Source organism: Strix aluco, chromosome 21 (genome assembly GCF_031877795.1).
Source record: "Strix aluco isolate bStrAlu1 chromosome 21, bStrAlu1.hap1, whole genome shotgun sequence".
In the NCBI taxonomy this organism is placed as follows: domain Eukaryota; kingdom Metazoa; phylum Chordata; class Aves; order Strigiformes; family Strigidae; genus Strix; species Strix aluco.
The window spans coordinates 11385420-11404851 of NC_133951.1; the positions used below are offsets into that span (position 1 = coordinate 11385420).

A 19432-nucleotide genomic window follows, 5' to 3' on the forward strand; every position below is an offset into this window, starting at 1 on the left:
CTGCTAGAAATTACAGTTATTGCTTCAAAATGGGAATGCATACTGGTTAGACACAGGTGTGGTTGAGATCGTATCTTTTATTTATTTACAAAAAAAAAAAGAGTAAAGTAACTGCAGTGTAACAACTCTGGGGCAAAAACATCGCCATCCTTCAAAGAATTAAAAGAAAGGTCTCCTTCAGAGCCCTTACAGGACTTTATACAGAGACCAGAAGAACTTAACTTGCAAATTAACAAAATCACAAGCTCCTCTACAATTGTTTTTTTTTTTGGGGGGGGATGAAAATATCATATTTGATTAGAAATCTCATTGGGTTCTTAAGCTACTGAAACAGTCCCTGGAGTCTTCTGCTAAGGCCCTGGCTATGCAACTGCAGCATATTTACCCAGCCTCCAGCTCAGAATTAGAACTGCTCTAGGATCTCCTGGCCATTGATTAAAGGAAAGAAAGAAAATGTCCTTTTGACCTAAGACTGTTGTGAATATCAGAAAAATGCCAGACTAATGCAGAAAGTACTGTCCTTCTCCTTTCTAATAAAGCAGCCAGAAACTGCTTTAAAAAAAGATATAACTAAAGGGAGTGTTAAAGATCTCAGAAATGCAGTACCTGCAGTGAAGCAAACTGGAATGATTTACTGATGTTCAGAAGGGGAAGGATAAATAAATGAAAGAGGTTTCTTTAGCGTTGGACTCATCAGAAAGCTTTAATTGTGCCTTGGAATCTGCGGACATTTTCAAATACCATTTAACACCAGCTGTACGGCCACAAAGAGCGGCCTGATGGTGTAAATAAATGGTAGCTCTGTATGCAACAGATACATATACAGACTGAGACAGGTTACTTGTTCATAAATTCATGTCTGCACAAGCGTTAACACACAAGTTTGGTCAAACAAAATGCTGCTCTGCGTACTGGAGGAGTTTAGTAGCACATCAGAAGCAGAAATATCTACAGCTCCTGCGTCACCGGAGAGGTTCTAGGTATTTATAACCAAGCACCACATTGTCCTTGTTCTTGTATTTAAAATGGTGAGGCATTTTAAAAGACATTTTCTTTAGGATCATAATAATAGTTATGTTTAGAAGCACTGAGATGTCACCAAAATGTCACCACTGACTGTACACTTCCACTATCCAGATACAATATTTACCCTGTTCTGAACTCTGTTCCCTCTCTCCTTGTGTTTCGATCTTTTTAGCCTGCAAAAGGGAACTACAGGTCCGGCTTCTGCACAGCCTTCATCAGTGATTCCACTGGCACGAAGAAGCTGAAAAAGTAACTCATGTCATGATAATCTGAGAACAGCCAAAGCAACAGCACAGGGTGTCCGGCTCCACCAGCTCCAGTCCTTGGGAAACACTCCAAAGCTGGGTCACGTCACTTCTCGGCAGCAAAAAGAGCCCATCAGGCAACCGGGCAACAATACATAAACGCTGCTCCTGGATGGTTTATCTAGCACCTGGATCAGTCCCAGAAAGGGGAGATGAAACAGAGCATACAACCAGTATGGCCACTTTGCCTGGGTGCCCTGCCTGGCCTTCCTACTACACACGGGTTTATGGATCTGGCCCACAACGTCAATTAACAGATGAAAATGGTACTTGCTTTTACTAACACCAACTGGTAATTATTTTGCAGAAAAAGTACTTATCAGAATAAAGTCATCTTATTGTGGAGTGATTTTATTGTTACTCACTTAATTAAACGAACGGCACAAAACTAACAGCCATGAAAAGCGACTTGCACCTGATGTCTCAGCTGAAATCTCTAACCTAAACCCACCGTGAAGCTGGTGGCCACAGTGGTAGGGGTGGGTGTATGTCCCCAGGGAAGCACCTCCCAGGGTCCACCAGAATGGGCCCGCAGGGATCCCCACGGTGGGGACAGTACTCTGAGCGCTCTCTCAGAAACTACGGGAATGATTTTGTTCTACCGAAACCCACACCGAGAGCTACACTAGAAAAAAATAATTAGAACAGAAGAAAATATCTGACATCTGAAGAGTATGCACCAGGAGGACCGTTACATATCTTCCCTGCAGATGCCTTAAAACGAAGATTGTATGAGCAGTAACCTATTCCCTAGTAACGACTTGCCTGGATCACTTCAATTACCAGAGCTGACTGTAGTGACTCCATCCAGATTGCTGCCATCACTTAATATACCTTGTACTTGGTAAATGTATCCACATGTGAGGATTATAGCTACTCTATTCTTTTTTTAATTAAAAAAATCATTGATATGGACTGTAACAGCTGCTTTATTTTTAATAACATTTTTCCATGATGGTGATGTGGAAAGAAGGGGACAGACAGAATAATTAACCAGCCTACTTTTAAACCAGTATTATTCTATTATTATTCTAAGGTGATATTTAAGTATCAAGAAGTGCTTTACTAAGCAGCAAATTACAGGAAACAGGGCTTGACAAAACTGAAATAACTCCCTACAATAGAAGTTTTAGAATTTGCACGTTTCTCTTCCCCAAATAAAAAAACAAAACAATGCCCTAAGTGGCAAAAACATTACTGCTCAAATCATACCAGGTACGAAAAATACAACAAGGTTGCATTATTTCAATATTCTGCTTTTTTCTCTGACTAGCAAAATACTGTAACAGGAAAATAAGCATATAACAAATAGTAGATATTGCAGTTAAAAGACTTGCTAGTTTGGGTCCATGGAGCCACCTGGGACTGTTGGGAGTTCCCATGGCAACCTCAGCACGGACAATTATGGAGCAGCTACAATTATTCTGAATATGCCTGTTGAGGATGGAGTTTCGTTCTGAGATGGCCACAAATAATGCCATTCCAGAGAGAAAATTCACAACCAGAGGTTAAAACCAAATGAAAAACAGTGACAGATTTTATCCTGCCTCCACTTCCTACAGGAGTATATTTTTATCTCTAAATATTAATAATGATGTATCATCTATAAATCACCGAAAACAGATTTGATCATACTGCTAAATGAGCAGATAATTGATTTGTAAAGTTTTAGTGATAGGTGGGATCCAGAAAATATGTAGATTGATTAAAATCTGTTGTATAGAAAATACTGCACTGTACCTATGCATAACATACCTCAGTTTCTATATACTGGACAACTTTATATAGATAATACATAGACAGTATAGAAAAGAAAACTCCTTGAAATAAAATCTAAAAATACTTAACGAGGTCACTGCGTGATTCAGTTACTGAAACCACCCCCCTCCTTAACTCTTTCTTTTCCAAATTTGGTCCCATTTGTTGGATAGGATCTATAACTACTGGGCACAAATCAAAGTGTTCATTTTTCAACTGGTTTAGAACTGGCAGAATGGGCCATGAGGAAACTTTTGCTTGTGACAATGGTTTTTACTGTTCAATTACAAATGTAAGTGAAGAGAATGTTTGATTCTATTATTTATTTACAATCTTGTATAGCTATTTTATGGTAGATTTACATTGAATAAATGACTTAAAGAATCTGTGCCAGCAGGTCCAGTAAGTAAAGCAGCATACCAATGAGATTTGTGTGACTAATAACCACATTTAAATAAGAAGTCTGGGTTATTAAAGTGGAACTAGAAGGATGTGATAGGATTGTGTAAACAGTTTGAAATCAGTGGGAGCTTGAGGTCAAATCTTTAAGACGTCTGTTGAACTATAGACACAGGCAGATATTTTAAAAATTCTCATTGATTTAAATGGGAGGTAGCTCCTAAGTGCTCTTGAATGTTCTACTAAGCACATTTCTAAACTTGAGTCAAAAGGGCAAAGTGAGTTTTAAGAATGTCTTAGACTTTTTTTTTTTTTTAAGACCAGAAACTGCTTTCAGAAATTTCACATCTACCAGTTCTCTGATCTTTTACAACCTGAAAATATTCTTATTCTTTCTTAATATTACAGAATGAAATTCTCATCCTAAAGTTTCCCTATTATCGTATAGCTTAGGTTTGTATATAGGCCTTTTCTCTGAAGACCAGCATTATTCATTTTAAGTATTTGGTATTAGTAATGCAATACTTTTGTAGAAATTGTAATTTTGTACTCAAAATTAAATCAGTGTAGCTTGGATATCAATCACACTGTCATATATTGAAAAGTAGACCAAGCACCACAAATGTAGACTTGATTAGCAAGCACTCTGAAGTGACTGTTTTCTATAAACTGATAAATGAGAAGATAGACCACTATGACCTCTCGGTCTATCTATATTTTTAATCTTCCTGACAAATACACTCCCCTAGTAAAATGGCAGTCAGGATCTGCAATCTTCTTCCTGGAAGGTTTCAAAGCTGATTTCAGAACAGTGGAAATATTTATTTAGATGATGACATTAAATCATAAATAGCAGCATATTTCTCAGTGCTATCTCCTTGTTCCTTAGTATAGGGTACCTAAAATAAAATGACTATGTAAGCCAAGATATAAATGATAAGAAAAGTAACGTAAAAGATGATCAGAATCAGCACCACTTATGTGCCATACCAGAATAGCTAATAAGTGAAATACCACCATTCAGACATCTGTGCTGTTAATTTTTATAAGCTATCACAGTAATTCCCTTGAAACCAAGTAAGAACATTACTTGGAGGGTACTGCTTCCCTCTGTTCCTTCTCACAGTGGTAAACTTTGAGGGAAAGTAAGAGGCTGAATCTAAATCCTTTGACCATGTAATACCGCATTGTACTAGCCTTGGTCTAGTTATAATTACACGTTTTGTTTGGCTACCAATATTCCCATATATCGTCACTAAGTTTTAAAACTGTTCATTATGCAACTCTGTAAATAATATTCCTGGAGACACTGTGTTCACTGAAAACCTATTCCCTTACCTTGATTAATTCAGACCACTAAAATAGCATCAACCAGGCTACCTCCGGAACAGGGAAAGCCTCAAATACACGGTGCTGAAGCTGAACTAATTAGGCTTAGAGACAGACTAATTATTTCTGAGGCAGAGCTGACCCTGTGTAAAGCTGTTGTTTCTGGGACCCAGTCCAGTAGCTTTACACGATGCAACCTCTTAGGATTTCTACTCCACTTCATTGCAGGACATGGATAAACCCTGACTGTTCATTCTGAAACCAGTGTATTTACAGGAGGCTTAAGAAAAAAAAACCTAAGAGACTGCAAATTCAATATGCAAACATACTGCATATAATAACTGATGTTTTTAAACAGACAATGTTAGTGACTTGTCTTTGTGCTGTCTCTGTCTTGAGAAAAAACAGGTAGATTTCTATATCTATACCACCAACACAGACATATCCACCCAATTCCAGACTCTGTATATTGCACAGAGACATGTAAGGGGTGAAAAGAATTACTTTTGAAGCTATTCTTTCTAGGGAGGATAAAAAGGAAATATGATCTTGAATAGAAAATGACCTAGTGCAGCAAAATAAAATCACACTGGTCAGATCACAATTGTAAAGAAAGGAAAATGGAATGGAGATTCAAATACTTCTCAAATGTATAACAAAAATCATAGTTCATGCTGCAGACAAAATTATGGTAGCTGATCCAAATGTGTTCAGAAGAAATTGATGCACCTTTTCTTTTTCTTTCTTGAAAGTTGAACATGTGCCGTTTTTCCTCACTTTCTTGGGTTAACCCATCTTTTATAATAACAATGTAGAATTCTGCCTGATGGTGAACATAAAAAATTGCCATTTCAGGTTGAAAGGAACAGGCGTGTTTGTTTATGCACAATAGGTACATTAATTACTTTTCGGATAAACAGCCAGACTGAAGTTGTAAATGTTCAACCAGAAAAAAGAAAACAATACTGTAGATTGAAATATTTCAAATTCAATATTGTGTATGCAGCTGGAAAGAGCCGTCAAGTCAGATGAGCTGAAGCCAGTGCAGCCATCAGCAAAACACCTCCCTCCCCAGACCATACCTGTCCTGTTGCTGGGTTTAATGGCCAGCAAGTATTTTGCTGTAATATCAGCTGTAGCTGTCAGAAGAGACAGAGTTGCTGGCTAAGGCTGTTCATTAAGAAACAACTCCTTTGCATGGCACGGCGAGACCATGCTTGTGACTACCAACCACTCCAATGTGCACCACAGAAGGCAGGAAGACTGCGGAAAGTATCGTTTGTCTTCAGTGTTTCTTTCCTGCACATAACCAGCAATACCTCTTAGCCTTAAAAACTTCCATACCCACGTTAAAGAGACCAGAATTTCAGACGACAACCTTTTACAAGGATTTTGAGGCTCCAAGTAATCAGTAATTAACATTGTAACTTTTTCTTTTTTTAAAAAAAACATTTAGTGTGAAACATTCTAAGTATTAAAATACTGCTGCTTCTGAGAATTTCATTTGTCAAATAATGTAGATACTAGTGATAATGGCCGGCAGATTTTGCAGCAAGTATTAAAGACATTGAAATTATTACATATACTTGACATAAAATATTTTAAAGTATCAACTTGTAAGTGTCCTAATAGAGAAGCTGAACTGTCAGAAAAATGATACCACTACTGAATTAAACCATTTGGTCCAATCTTCAAGAAACCCAAAGGCACATACTGCTGTCACAGGCAACAGAAATAGTAGCACTCTAGTCTATATATTTTAACAGGCCTTTTTTTTTTTTTTTTTTTTGGTAATATAGTCAAAAATACATGCAATATACAGTTGCACCCATTTGTGTTTAATCCTCACCTCAAACTTCTGCCGGAGCTCTGCATTTCCATCTTCACCAGCATCTGGAATTGGAACATTATAATATTCACCTTCTTCTTGATTCAGCAGCTTGTACCTGCAGAACATTTGAGAAAAAAAATGGTGACCTTACAGTTTTATTCCTGTTAGATTTAAAATCCGATTTAGTTGTTTGTGTGTGGTTTGTATCAATGTCACAGGTATGTAAAGAATTGCTTTCAAAGATCTAAAGCAAACTCAGAAACAGAATATATTTAACCTAAAATGAGATCTTTAATCCCAAACTACCTGCCAAGGCAGTTCAACGGACATGGAAATTCTTCCCACCCATCCTGTGGTATGATGGAAAACATCAACCCTGAAGAACCTTGTCTCCAGTACTTCTACAGCCCTAAACAATTATCTTTGACGAAATGTACTTTTTCAGAAGATGTGATGAGTTCTACCCCTAGCCTGGTAGGTAGTAAGATGGCATTTTATAAAATCACTTCCCATGTACTTTGAATTTGCAGAGCTATATATAACATGATACACTTAGTAATGAATAGATCATATTTGAGATAAAAATAAAATTCATATCACAAGACTATGCACACAGAATTGAGTTTGCAGCAGCTCCTGGCTCCAGCACAAGTTTCATGAACACCACAGAAGAAAAGCATGCCTTTTATTATTCTCCTTTGTGATACATAGTCTATGTTTCCTAGGTTTAGTTACATTTGCAGTGAATTTATAGCCTACGATACAGTGAAAAGCTCCAAAAAAGGCAGATTATATTGAAGAAAAAGACTGGTTTAAAACTTTTCGATATATTCTTTTCTTCTCTCTTTTCAGAAACTCTTACCATCCACTGGCTGGCATTTTCATAAGCTCTGACACCCCAAATGAAAGAGATCCCATGAAATCATTTCTGGTTGTTCGATCCCAGTCCCAGACCTCTACGGATAGCCGTCGATCTTTGTCTGTAGGTTTTAATTTACTAAAAAGGAGAGAAATAGAGGAATTTTCAATACCACACTGAAATAAATGATTCAATACATACAAGGATACTACATTAAAAGGTGTTAAACTTACAATGTGAATGACTCATTCCAGTCTGGATTCAGAGTAGAACGGATGGTTTTTGTTTTTTGTTTACTTTCATTCTTAGGATCTGGGATAAGCTTCAGTTTAACATAAGGATCTGAAAGTCCGTTTGGATCCATGGGAATTAGGTTTTTTGCTTCTCTCACTGTCAATACAAAACACAGCTAATTTGTATAGGATTACAAATCACCATTAAGAAAGCAATAACATGTCAGACCAGAGTTATTGAAACATGTTAAAAAATAAAACAAATAAGACGTGAAACCCACTTGTCAGACTTGGCAGGGAAGAAACTACTTGTAAAGTAAGTTTGCACTTAGTGATATTTATAAGAACAGCAGAGAGAAATGACAGGAGAGAACAGCAATTCACAACTGACGTGCAGCTTCCAGGCAGTTCTTTTCCTGCAATGGAATGATTAAATGTCCAAATCCATCACTATACATTTTTAAGTGGGTAGCAATTCTTTGTGCTTTTATTTCCTCATCAGTCTTAGGTTATAAAAGTACAGGACTACCAGCCAAATACTAAGATAGGTTATTTGATACAATCCCTCACTGGAAATTATCTAATGCTAAACTTCCCTCGGATTCATGGTTCATTAGCTGTCAGATGGAATCGCTGTAAGCATTATGTCATGACAGCAACCAAAGTAAAAGCACAGAGAAGACGAGTTTAACTTCAGCTTCGCAAAAATGTTAATGCAGCTTCTACTTTTACAATGTCAAAAGAAAGCAAAAAATGAGTTAACATATCTCATGTTGCTACTGGTGCCCAAGGAGAGAGAACAGCCAGCGACCTGCACAGGGTGTCACTCCTGCAAGGCCACATCCCTGCGTGGAACAAGGCAGGTGGGCAAGGGTGGGTTACGAAGGCATTTACTGGGGGCTCGGCTGCCTTCGGGTTTCAGTCTGGCTGGAGTTACTGCAGCAGCTGTGGGGGTTGTTAAGCCACTCAGAAGTCACTGCAGAAGAGTGGAGTATTCCAATGGATGACCACAGACAGCACTTCCCTCCCTCTTGTAGAGGACCAGCATAATATCTGAGTAACATATATATAAGGTTTTATTCTGTGTTAACAGCATTCAGCCATCAGCTTCTGCTGAACCTCAGGAGAAGAGGTGAATTTTCCTCCTGTTGTGAAACCCCATCCCACCCAAACCGGTCGTGCTGCGATGAACTGCAGTGATCGAGTTGGGATGGGGAATTTAGATCTCAAAACCTACTGGGAGCAGTAATCCTCTGGGCTTGTTTTGGACAGAAAATTGCTTTCATTCAGGAATTCCTGTGTGAGATTCATAGTTTAAGATTAGAATTGTTCCTGGAAGCAAAACTGCAAGAAGCTTTGAGGGTGACATAGTTCCTAGGGTATGAAGGAAGGCCAGCATTTAGAAGTGAGTCACTAGAGATATTATCCCAGTCTGACAGTACTCTCAGCTACTGCTTTCACAGTGTCAGCGTCAGAAGGGCTTTTTAATTTATCTACCTAACTGAAGAAATCTGAAAGGAAATTTCAGAAAGATCAACCCTTAAGTCACCTAATATTCCTTGATGGAAAATATTTCCTACAAAAATTTGAACTTTAGTGTCACTTAAGAGCTCAGAGCTCACGCAAAAAAAAAAAAATTTGTCAGGATCTTCAACAACAGATAGTTAGTTTGCTCAAGGCACTCTCTTCCTTTCCTCCCATATTTAAATTGCATTTTCATATTACAAACAAAAATTATAGACCTTCCCAGGATTTCCCCCAGTTATTTTCCAGCATGGAGGTTGAATAGCATCCAAGCAACACGGGTATTTTATAATGTGTTGTTTACTCTCATTATTTATAGAATAAGAGGAGGACAGGTTTTGGGCAACAGTCTAATGATGTGTAAACCAGCTGAAGCACATCTTCAAGATGTCCTTTGTTCTCCTTTTAGAAATAAAGGCAGGGCTGTGGTGGATTGACAACGGTGCGCTACTGCTTCCAGACAGAAAGAGATGGACAATGACTGTAAAGTACAGGACAGATTCTATTGGGCTTTAATTCAGGCCATTGAAATGAAAGACTGCGGTGTTTGCAGTATCCCCATTATAACATAGCAATGCAGGTGATTTACAAAACCATGTAACAGTTCTGTTGCATTTCCTGTACATCAGATGTAATCACCAGTTGATGTAACTAGCTGGGTGACATTTTCCTTTTACACGATGGAGTGGGTTAGTGCTCATCATGACTGCATTCTTCCAAATGACATAACTGCTAAGAAGTGCTTTAGTGCAAATCTACTATTTAGCTGTTGTGTCATCTGATCCAAGCTGTAGAGGGAAAATTTTTTTGGGAAAAAAACAGCCACTGCCACAGAAAACACCTAATTTTGAACAGTTTGACCTGCTCTGTTTATTTATAATGACAGAGTAACAGGCGTGGTAGAACAAGTTGGAAGAGAGAAATACCAGATATAACTGGTACCTTATATCCAAAATAGCTGTAGAAAGAAGGTAGAGTACAGAAATGCAAGCTACTTATTTGGAACACACTAGTTTATTTGTCAAGATAACTCTCATGCAGAACAGAAACCCAAATGTAAATTAATTATTGAAATTAGATCATGGCTGGAAAGGAAACACATTAACTTGAACCAACAGTTGATACTGATTAAGTTATGTTTCTTAAATTTGTGTTTTTAAAATGAGAGACAGAAAATGCTTATGGGCTAAAATTTTAAAATAAAATGTAATTCTATTCACTAACTACATTACTCAAATAATTATACCAGAAAAAATATACCGTGTTTTAAAAGAACAGAACAGAAACAAGCATCTGTCTAGCAGAGCATTTCATCTGTAGTTTTCCACAATCCCTGTATAAAGCTGGCAGGCTTTGCAATTGGGGAAATGATAGCTTTCAGTCCAGAGAAACTGTCTCCATTCTCATTTACTCCAAGTTTGCCCTTTGAGGGTCTCCTCACCCAGTGGTCAGCTGGAAAACCATTTCTGTTTCCAACCCATGAAAAAAAACCCCTCACCTGATATTAAAATTTAGCACACTGAAAGTGATTTTCAATACTTCTGAGGAATAACATCAGGATTAAATAACTTATTTTAGTAATTTACAATCCCAAAGGGACTAAGAACCATAAAGTGAGTGAAGGATGAAGTGACAGCCTTCAATGCAAATTGCTCTCTCTCTTATATTTGGTTTTATTTGGGGTTGGGTTTGGGTTTTTTTGTCTTCTTGTGCATGGCAATTATGACCGCACTGCCAGGCTTGGCACATGAGCTATTATTTAAAAATTCCCTTTTTGATTTTTATCTCTATTCTGTAGTTTGGCGTGAGGAGCAGGACTCTCTACGTGTTCTACAGCTTCTCAGAAATATACACTAGGAAGTTTTTTATTACAATTCCTTGAACAAAATGGCTTAATTTTAAGATGGCGTCTTCAGACTAATCCTTTATGTTTAAATTCTACCTGGAGATGCTCAGTGTGACATTTTGAAAAATTGGCTGCGTGGATGCCGAGCCATTCTCCGAGGCTCAGCTTTGGAGAGCTCCCTGGAGAAAGCCGTCACCCATTAGCCTTGATACCTGCTGCCGAGCCTAGAGAACAACACTGACAGCAGGAGGACATAGCAGCACGTGTAAGACTAATTCTTCCTTTTGCAGCAAACACGGAAAAAGAAAAAAGCCCTCCAAATACAAGAAAAAGAGAAGCTCAAAGATGAATTGGGAAGGACAGATGCAACATATACTAAATACAGGCTGCCAAAGAAGTCATTACCTCACTCCTTGTTTTAAGATATCTGGCCAATTTGTACTTTTGTCTGCATAATTAGTACCCTTAGACATCTTTTTTTCAACTGACGTAGGACTTCGTTTCTTGAGGAAACAGCATGATGATACTTGTGCTAAATAGTGCTTATAAAGAATTATCATCTAAGTGGTCCATCTCTTTAAGGGCACCCTATTTTTAACGAGACAGGTCAGGTTTCTGTAAGAGAGCTGACAGGAAGAAGAGATTTTCCCTCCCCACCAAAGGCACTCTCTCTTGCATGTGGTTGAAACAGAAAAAGATAAATTTAAAATAACTCCAAGAAAAATCAATCAAATTACTGTGGCTGAATTCTGCTATAGCAGTAATGATAGCAAGCAATCTCATATTGCTTTATAATTATTAGTTAATTAAACTCAACATTGTGATAGAGATGTTACTCTAATTTATAGATGTTTGAAGTGAGATACAGTTTAACATCACTTGGAGAGTAACTTAGAAACGTAGAATACTACTTGTCAGTCTTCTGTCGTAAGTATTAAGCACGATAATGACATCTGTACGGAGCAAAGTAGCTGGTACAAGCTAAATTTCCTAACATTTTGTCCAGATTAGAGTCTTAACGGGGACTGAGAAAGCACACAGAGGAAAAGACAGTGAAGAGAAGTATATATTGATGTTTCTAACAAATCCAGTCTTGCCTGGGTTTTCCTTCTAAAAACCAGCAATAGTTGTCAACTTGCCATAGGGAAAAAACATGTCATTTTCCTCCTCATCGTTAATGAAGAAGAGTTCATAAATGTTTATTCAGCAGAAAATGTAAACTATTTGATGACTGTCCCATGGTTGTTCTGTTATGATCTACTTATAGTCCAGCAGTATCCACCCTGAAGCCATGCCTAAACGCCCACTTTTCCAGGAATAGTATAAAGACATAAGCAAATACAGAGGTGGTTCTTAGGTATATTCATACTTTAAATAAATATCTAAATAAGACAGAGTGGGCTGGCAGAGAACGACTGACATTTAACGTAAAGAGAAGAAATTCAGACAGAATTTCGAGGAATTCAGAGAGTGGATGACAAAACCAGAACTTTTTCCATGAGGTCATATAGGTCAAAAGTTGCAAGGCATATATGGTTATAGATTTATAACTTCTTGTGATACAAACAAATAAATTTAGTCATGGGAATGAGTAAATAAATGTTTCTGTCCCTATAACAAAGCTGAATTATTAGCAGCATGAATTTACTCAGTTCCTTTTCAAGTGAGTCAGAGCTACCTTTTTCCTGAATTCCCAAATGCTGATAATAAAACAGTTTACTAATCACAGCAACCATTTCTTGCCAGTCTTTTACTCCCTACAGGCACCTTAGAGGAGCAGAAAACTCTCAACTGCGTGCGAATAGCTGCTCTTAAAAGACGCTTCAAGTCTCAAATGGTCTCATCTGGCAAGCTATCTAGCAAAATGAAAGGGAAGGGAGACCGTTGTTAGCTCCGATACAGTGTAAAGTTTCTGTCTTCCCACAATAAAGCATTAGTAAATTATTCCAGAATTCTCATTACTTCCTGAAGAAGATTGTGGTACAGATCCCAGTGACCTGCCCAGCTTACAGATGACTTAGGTGAGTGACGGAGCATCTTTGTATTCCCAGGCAAGGAACTTTCTCCCCAGTACCCTACTGCATTCCCCTTAATCACAGTTTAAAAGATTTACCTATTACTGAAAATAGCCTCTCTTCCAATTTCTGTACTTGTACTCTGTATGCAAAATCCAAAGCTGCCTCCAAAGCTGCTCAGCTTTCATTAAAGATTTCTTATAAGGTTTTATTAAAACCATCACTGAATGCTTGCTTTCTGGACCTGGTTGTGACTCGCATGTACAACTGGCTCCAAAGTAAATCCTGCATTTCAGACAATTTCCAATTTCTATACAGTTTTCAGCCACTAAAGGGGCTTTCTGATATGAGACTTTTCTCTGTTCCAAAACTACTACCCTGCCCAGCTAAAATTTCTTTTAATAGCCCTTCGGAGACCAGTGCCTACTCATTACACCCCATTTCCTGAATCCTGAAAGATGGCAACATAATGTTTGGAGACTACTGGGTCGCCTGTACTTCACAGGTGATTTACACACAAGAAGTAGATGATTAATTTCCTTCCTAGAACAAGACGAAAAATGAAGCAATGTTGCACGATACTTCATGACTCTGTATTAAGATATTCCCTCCTACTAACAAAAAATGTACCATCATCTTTAATGCTACTTAATAACTACTTGTGCCTGCAATAGGTTCTCTGGTTTCAATTTCAACTGGAAATCTCATAGGAGCAACTGTATTTTACTTGTAAAAAATAAGATTACCTTTATAAAAATTACCATCATAAAAAAACCGTACTGCTGGGTAGGACAGCTACTTAATAAAACACAAGTCTTAACACAAGATGTATCAAGTAATCTGAAAAGGGATTCAGACTATTAAATTTCTAATTCTTATCTGTTTATATTCTTGCATGAATACATAGCACTTTAGTTAAATTTTTTATTTGCATGCAGATGGCCATTTATGAAAAATTAACGTTTCTTTTAAATACTATGCATTGCCCATTTCTTCATGGTAAATTTAATTTAATGAATGAAATTGGGAGTATTCAGTTGCTACCAGGGTTGGCATTTGTTAAAGACACAGCTCTTTCTGTAAAGAATGCAGCAACCCTGCAGATTCTGGGAATGCCAGAAAAGAGGGAAGATACTGTGAGATAAAACATGCAATTCACATTCTTCAAGACATTAAAAATGCCTCCCACATGCAAGTAATGATTTGGGATGACTTTATAGGCATTTGGTACTAAAAGCTGGTCAAATAGCCAGAATATTCATGTATGCTCCCTTTTAAAATCAGTTACAGAATATCATTAAATTAATGCTAACAAAGACAGACACTAATATTGACCTAGACAATCATAAATAAAATTGTGAAGAGTGTGTGTGAGGTGGGGTCTTTTAAGGAAACAATTTTATGAGAATATAGAAACGTGCCAGAATTCTCCAGTTTGTCTCTCAAGCTTGTTTGGGCAGAGGCTCTTAACCCAGCTGTCCACAGCCAGCCCTGAGACAAGACATTAATATGCAGTGCCTTAGGTGGCTCAGCATTCACACATTCATAAATAATTTGAAAAACATACAGTGGGGAGTGCAGAACTCCTAGGGAGATTATTGTTGGAGAGCCTGTTATGTGCTCCCAACCTCCAACCTCTGCAGAGATCACTGCCAGGTTTCCTCTTCTTTTAAGTAACAGAAGCATCACTGAAGAATAAAACCAGATTTTCTGTCCTCTTTCAGCTAAGCAAAATATGCTTAAAAAACCCTGAAAACTCTGGGCTGTGTATATATATATATATTTTAATAACGTTTATGTAACAGCAGGGTGCATTAGCTGACAGCGAGTCACTAACACCCTGCCTCTAAATTGGTGCCTGTGTCGGGAGGGCAGTTCCTTATTGTCAGCTGCCATCAAATCCAACTCCCAGCAGCTGATAGGTCACAGTTTAGGATCCCAATAATGTGGCAGCTTTTTATATGTCAGTGCACCAGATGGGGTTATTTTCTCACAAAAGTTATTGTTTACGCACTATAAAAATAATTCGAAAATAAAATAAAAAATTCGAAGCTGTGATTCAACCACCTACAAACTCACTCAGAAGAGCCCCAAATTATAAGATGGGTCAACAAGTAAATGTAAGAGTGACAAAACTTTTAACACACATCAGGAGGAAGAAAATTCAGTGCAAATAGCATGGATTAAGAATAGCAAAAACTGCTTTACTATGCCTAAAAGCAAAACCCCTAAGCCAGTCTAACCTATGAAAGGGTCATGAATTCAGTGATTTCAGAAAAAAAGCAATTCAAGACAGTCCCTATAAAAAGAAAACTACCAACATGATTTACTGCAAGTGTAATAAGTTATTAATATACAATACAACTTTCAAGCTAGTAGCTATAAACCAAATATTTAATAATTGCAACACAAATGAGCACTGAATGTGGCATACTGACTAGCACTGGGAAGATGGCAAGGTTTTGGCAAAGTATACCAATGCAAAATCCCTACTTATTTGTGAAAAAGTGTCGCAGAGTCTCCAGCATTCACACTAAAAAGCCTATGTCCACCTTTAAGCAACCCAGATTGAAGATCTGACGTAATAAACCGGAATTAAGTATGTTTACATATAGGACTGAATCATTCCCACCATTAGTTCAATTCAAAACCTGCCAAAGCACTTAGATATTTTAGATAATCTGACTGAACCACTGGCCAACTCCATCTGCCAGTACTCTGCCTTGCCTTTCCTAGTATTCACTGTTAAAAACCCCAGTATTATTTACAATATTTTATCAGGAAAATTCTTAATAAGTGAGCATATACTGCGGCCTTTTTTGGAAACAAAAGCCACCACAAAACCCTCAAAGCCATTACGCAGAAGTAAAGACAAATTGCAATGTGCTAAAGAGCATCTCCCAAACACCTGTATCTTGCAGTCATCGTTAAGCGTGCTGCATCCTCCATCAGCTTTCCCGGCTGGAACCGCAGCGGCTGAGTTGCCCATCGAAGGTATTTGCAAGATGCCAACCAGAGTGGCATGTCTGCATTTAGCAGCACAAATGTTCTGCATGCAATCAAGGCTGACTACAAAAGAATCAGCAGGAACTAATTAACAACCAAAACAGGATGCAGAGCAGAGATATTAAGGAATTCAGCTGAAGGAGTTCAACACCTACAGAGTAATTCCTTTGAAAAAGATTCAGGCAAAGGCTCAAAGCAAGCAGCCAATCATTGATTATTTTTCCTGCTGTTCCTAAACCTCCTGGACATTTAATTCACCTCCTTTCCTGAAGCTAAAGGCAGCGGTATCATGCTTGGTAGCTCTGGGAACTGTATAGTCTAACGAAGGTTTTGTCAATAAATATTTTAGAAGCAAATACCATACTGGGAGAAAAGGAGTTTGAAATTTTTGCATAGCAATACGTCCTTGAACTACCTGACAATTGCTAATTTCTTTGTCCGTTAAACATGCACAAAGGTATCTGAAACTTGGTCTGGGCTTAGTCTGCATAGTAATTTTTTATTAAAGAAAAAAAAAAAAAAAGCAGCTACTTTCAGGGCAACTATCATTTTTATTTAAAGAAACTTTCTGAAAGCTTGGAAATGCTGACAAGACTCAACCAAAACAACTTAATAGTACCATACTTGTTATATAACAAGGTTATAGTAAATATTTTTCTTGTCCAGAAACCTACTTAATTGTGGGATCGAAATGTTTTATTTACAAACACAAAAGTAACAGCATTTGCTAAGTACTCATATGAAAAAGAGCTGATGAAGAAAACCTACAAATATCTGTAACAATTTTACCATATTCATATCTCAGACAGCACCTTTTCAAATAAAACTGTGAACTAAAAGAATATCTATTTGTATTACTGTTTTATAGTATAAAACAATACATGTTATATAGCCTTGGTACCACAAAGACTTGTGACAAATGTTTTTGTTCCTAAAAGGATTATAAACCTGCTGAATCATCAGAAAATAAGCACATGTTATTTGTCAAATTATGTGCATTATGGCAGAAAGTTTAAGCCATATTTAACAACGTTGCTGCAAAGTGACGTAGAATAATGCAAATATTAAATCTTGTCACTTGGATGATTTTCAAATTAGTTCTCTCTCAGGGTACAATTACTTTTAGAACCTGCATCACCATTTTTGAAATGCCTCACTACTTAGTGAAACCACCTTTCTGTTAATGACAGTACCTTGGACAAATTTACCCCTGCTACAGTGACAGGAAGCCATTTGAAAAGTTAAGCTACAATTAAGTATCACTTGGGATCCGTCCTGATCCTTTCTAACTGAATTTTATCACACTTCTCCTTTTTGATGCATTTTACAGGGTTTGACAGGAGAATATGGAGGTATTCGGATTTAGAGAGAACAAAGCCATGAATGAATACAGTGCCAGGAGGGAAGTTTGCTGGTTCTGTATGTTGTGAAAATTCAGCATGATGGTCTGATTTCCTTTATGTTGACTACAAGGGGTATGGTTTTTATTGAGGTTCATTCCCCAAAGAAGTGCAGAGGTAGAAGGAACATCCTTTCGGCGTATAATAGGCTCTAGCCATTAACTGAGCAATGCTGAAGCAATACACAACACTCAACATCCACAGGTTGCCAACAACCGCATCAAGAAACAAAGGCAGAAGTTGAGACAGTCTAAGGCACCTTCTACTTTGTCCTGCTGTAATTTTCCCCTTGAATTTAATTCCATTCTGCAACACCAAACCGGCAACGATAAAAGCACTGTACCCTGTTCTTGTTTTATAGTGTGGACACTGAATTCAGTTTCTTGCAGCACCAATTTTAAAGATTTATCAGTGTACCTCTAATGTGATGTATTAAGATTTGTTGCCTTTCAGTTTTCTTCACTGAAGAAGCAGTGTTGGTCACCTGTGACGACACACTAACCAATGCACTCTCCTGAGGTAAAAGCTGTTGATAATTCATGTTTTATGAGCGTCTTCTACTCCATTTCCTATGTTATATCATACTTATTTTGGTTCTAGTTACTACAGCACATATTTTCTTAAAGTTTTGAGCCATAAAAATTGGGACTTTCTTTTAGAATTCAATTTATTTTACAGATTTGACCCTGTATATAACTACATGCTATATAAAAAGAGCATGAAAAAAATTTTCTGTTATCCTTTCCCTTATTTCACTCCTGTCCATCTTAATTCCTGCCCTGTGCTCTCCCTTTGAGTAAATACACTACAATCTGATTGGAAAAGAACATTTTTTGCATATTTGTGTCCAACTGAAAGGAAAAACCAACAATAAAGTTCACTACCAACTTTACATGTCAGATATCAGTTACGCTAATCATGAGTTGACCCCAGCTAAAATAGAAAGCACACACAGAACAAACCTAACAGGCTGTAAATGCAAATTCTTATGCAGATCCTGGACGATAAACTCCACTCTCTGATACGGCACAAGGAAGTTCTGTTGGAGTTAAACAACCTATTACATGTCTACTTCGCAGGACAAAACAGTCCTTCAACTCGCAAAATATATTTTCTGGTAGTTTTCTGCAACTTCAGGCTTGGAATGGGCCGTTGGGTGTGTGTGGGTGTGTGGGTGTGTGTGTGCACAACCAAAGCTTACTCATAAATCCTGGGAGAAACACTTCCAGTGAAATGAACTGCCACGCTTTCCTTCCTCTCTCTCCCTCCTCCCCATCTTGGTAACCTTAACCTTACAGAATGTGGTAATTTATTTTTTTATTCTATAACTCACTGAGAGTAATATTTGGGATGGAATCCAAGCTGCCTTTGTTTATTAAATACTCTGAAATGCAGGAAACAACTCCTCAGCCGATGGAAGTTTAGAGTATTTCTTGTGTTCTGAAGATGATGACTAACTTCCCAGAGAGCTAGCTATCCTACTGGGCTGCTTTTTACATGAAAAATTGACATTACAGTGATTTTCTAAGAAATATTCCTGAGGTTTTTAAAGCTATTCCTACAGATTTCATTTTTCTATTTATTTTTATGAACACCAGTTCATAGAATTTCTTGACTCAAGGACACGTTGAACGAAATCCTCACACTTCTGAAGGGAAACACTCTGTCACTGCCTTTAACACACAAAGATTTGACCAAGGTACATAAACCCTCAGCGTATATTACACATTTATAAAAACCTGCAAAATTCCAAAATCAGTTGTTTACCTGTTACTTCCAGTTTGTCACCAGTGACTTCAGCTTTCAGATAAATCCTTCCTCTTTTCTCTGTGTGATCCATGCCACAGAGGCTTGGGACGTTTATTACACATTGCTTATGAACATTCATATCACAGGCTGTG

General features: G+C 37.6%; 1 protein-coding gene across 1 annotated transcript in view; it reads right to left on the reverse strand.

Moving 5' to 3' along the window:
• The window catches only part of PRKCA (protein kinase C alpha), a 160518-nt gene that overhangs the window by 41065 nt on the left and 100021 nt on the right, over nt 1–19432 (reverse strand). Inside the window, exons 5-8 of the mRNA XM_074847397.1 lie at nt 19299–19427; nt 7741–7897; nt 7511–7645; nt 6667–6763 (exon numbers count right to left, since the gene is read on the reverse strand). Coding sequence (XP_074703498.1) covers nt 6667–6763; nt 7511–7645; nt 7741–7897; nt 19299–19427 — 518 coding nt within the window. The remainder of the gene's footprint in view (nt 1–6666; nt 6764–7510; nt 7646–7740; nt 7898–19298; nt 19428–19432) is intronic.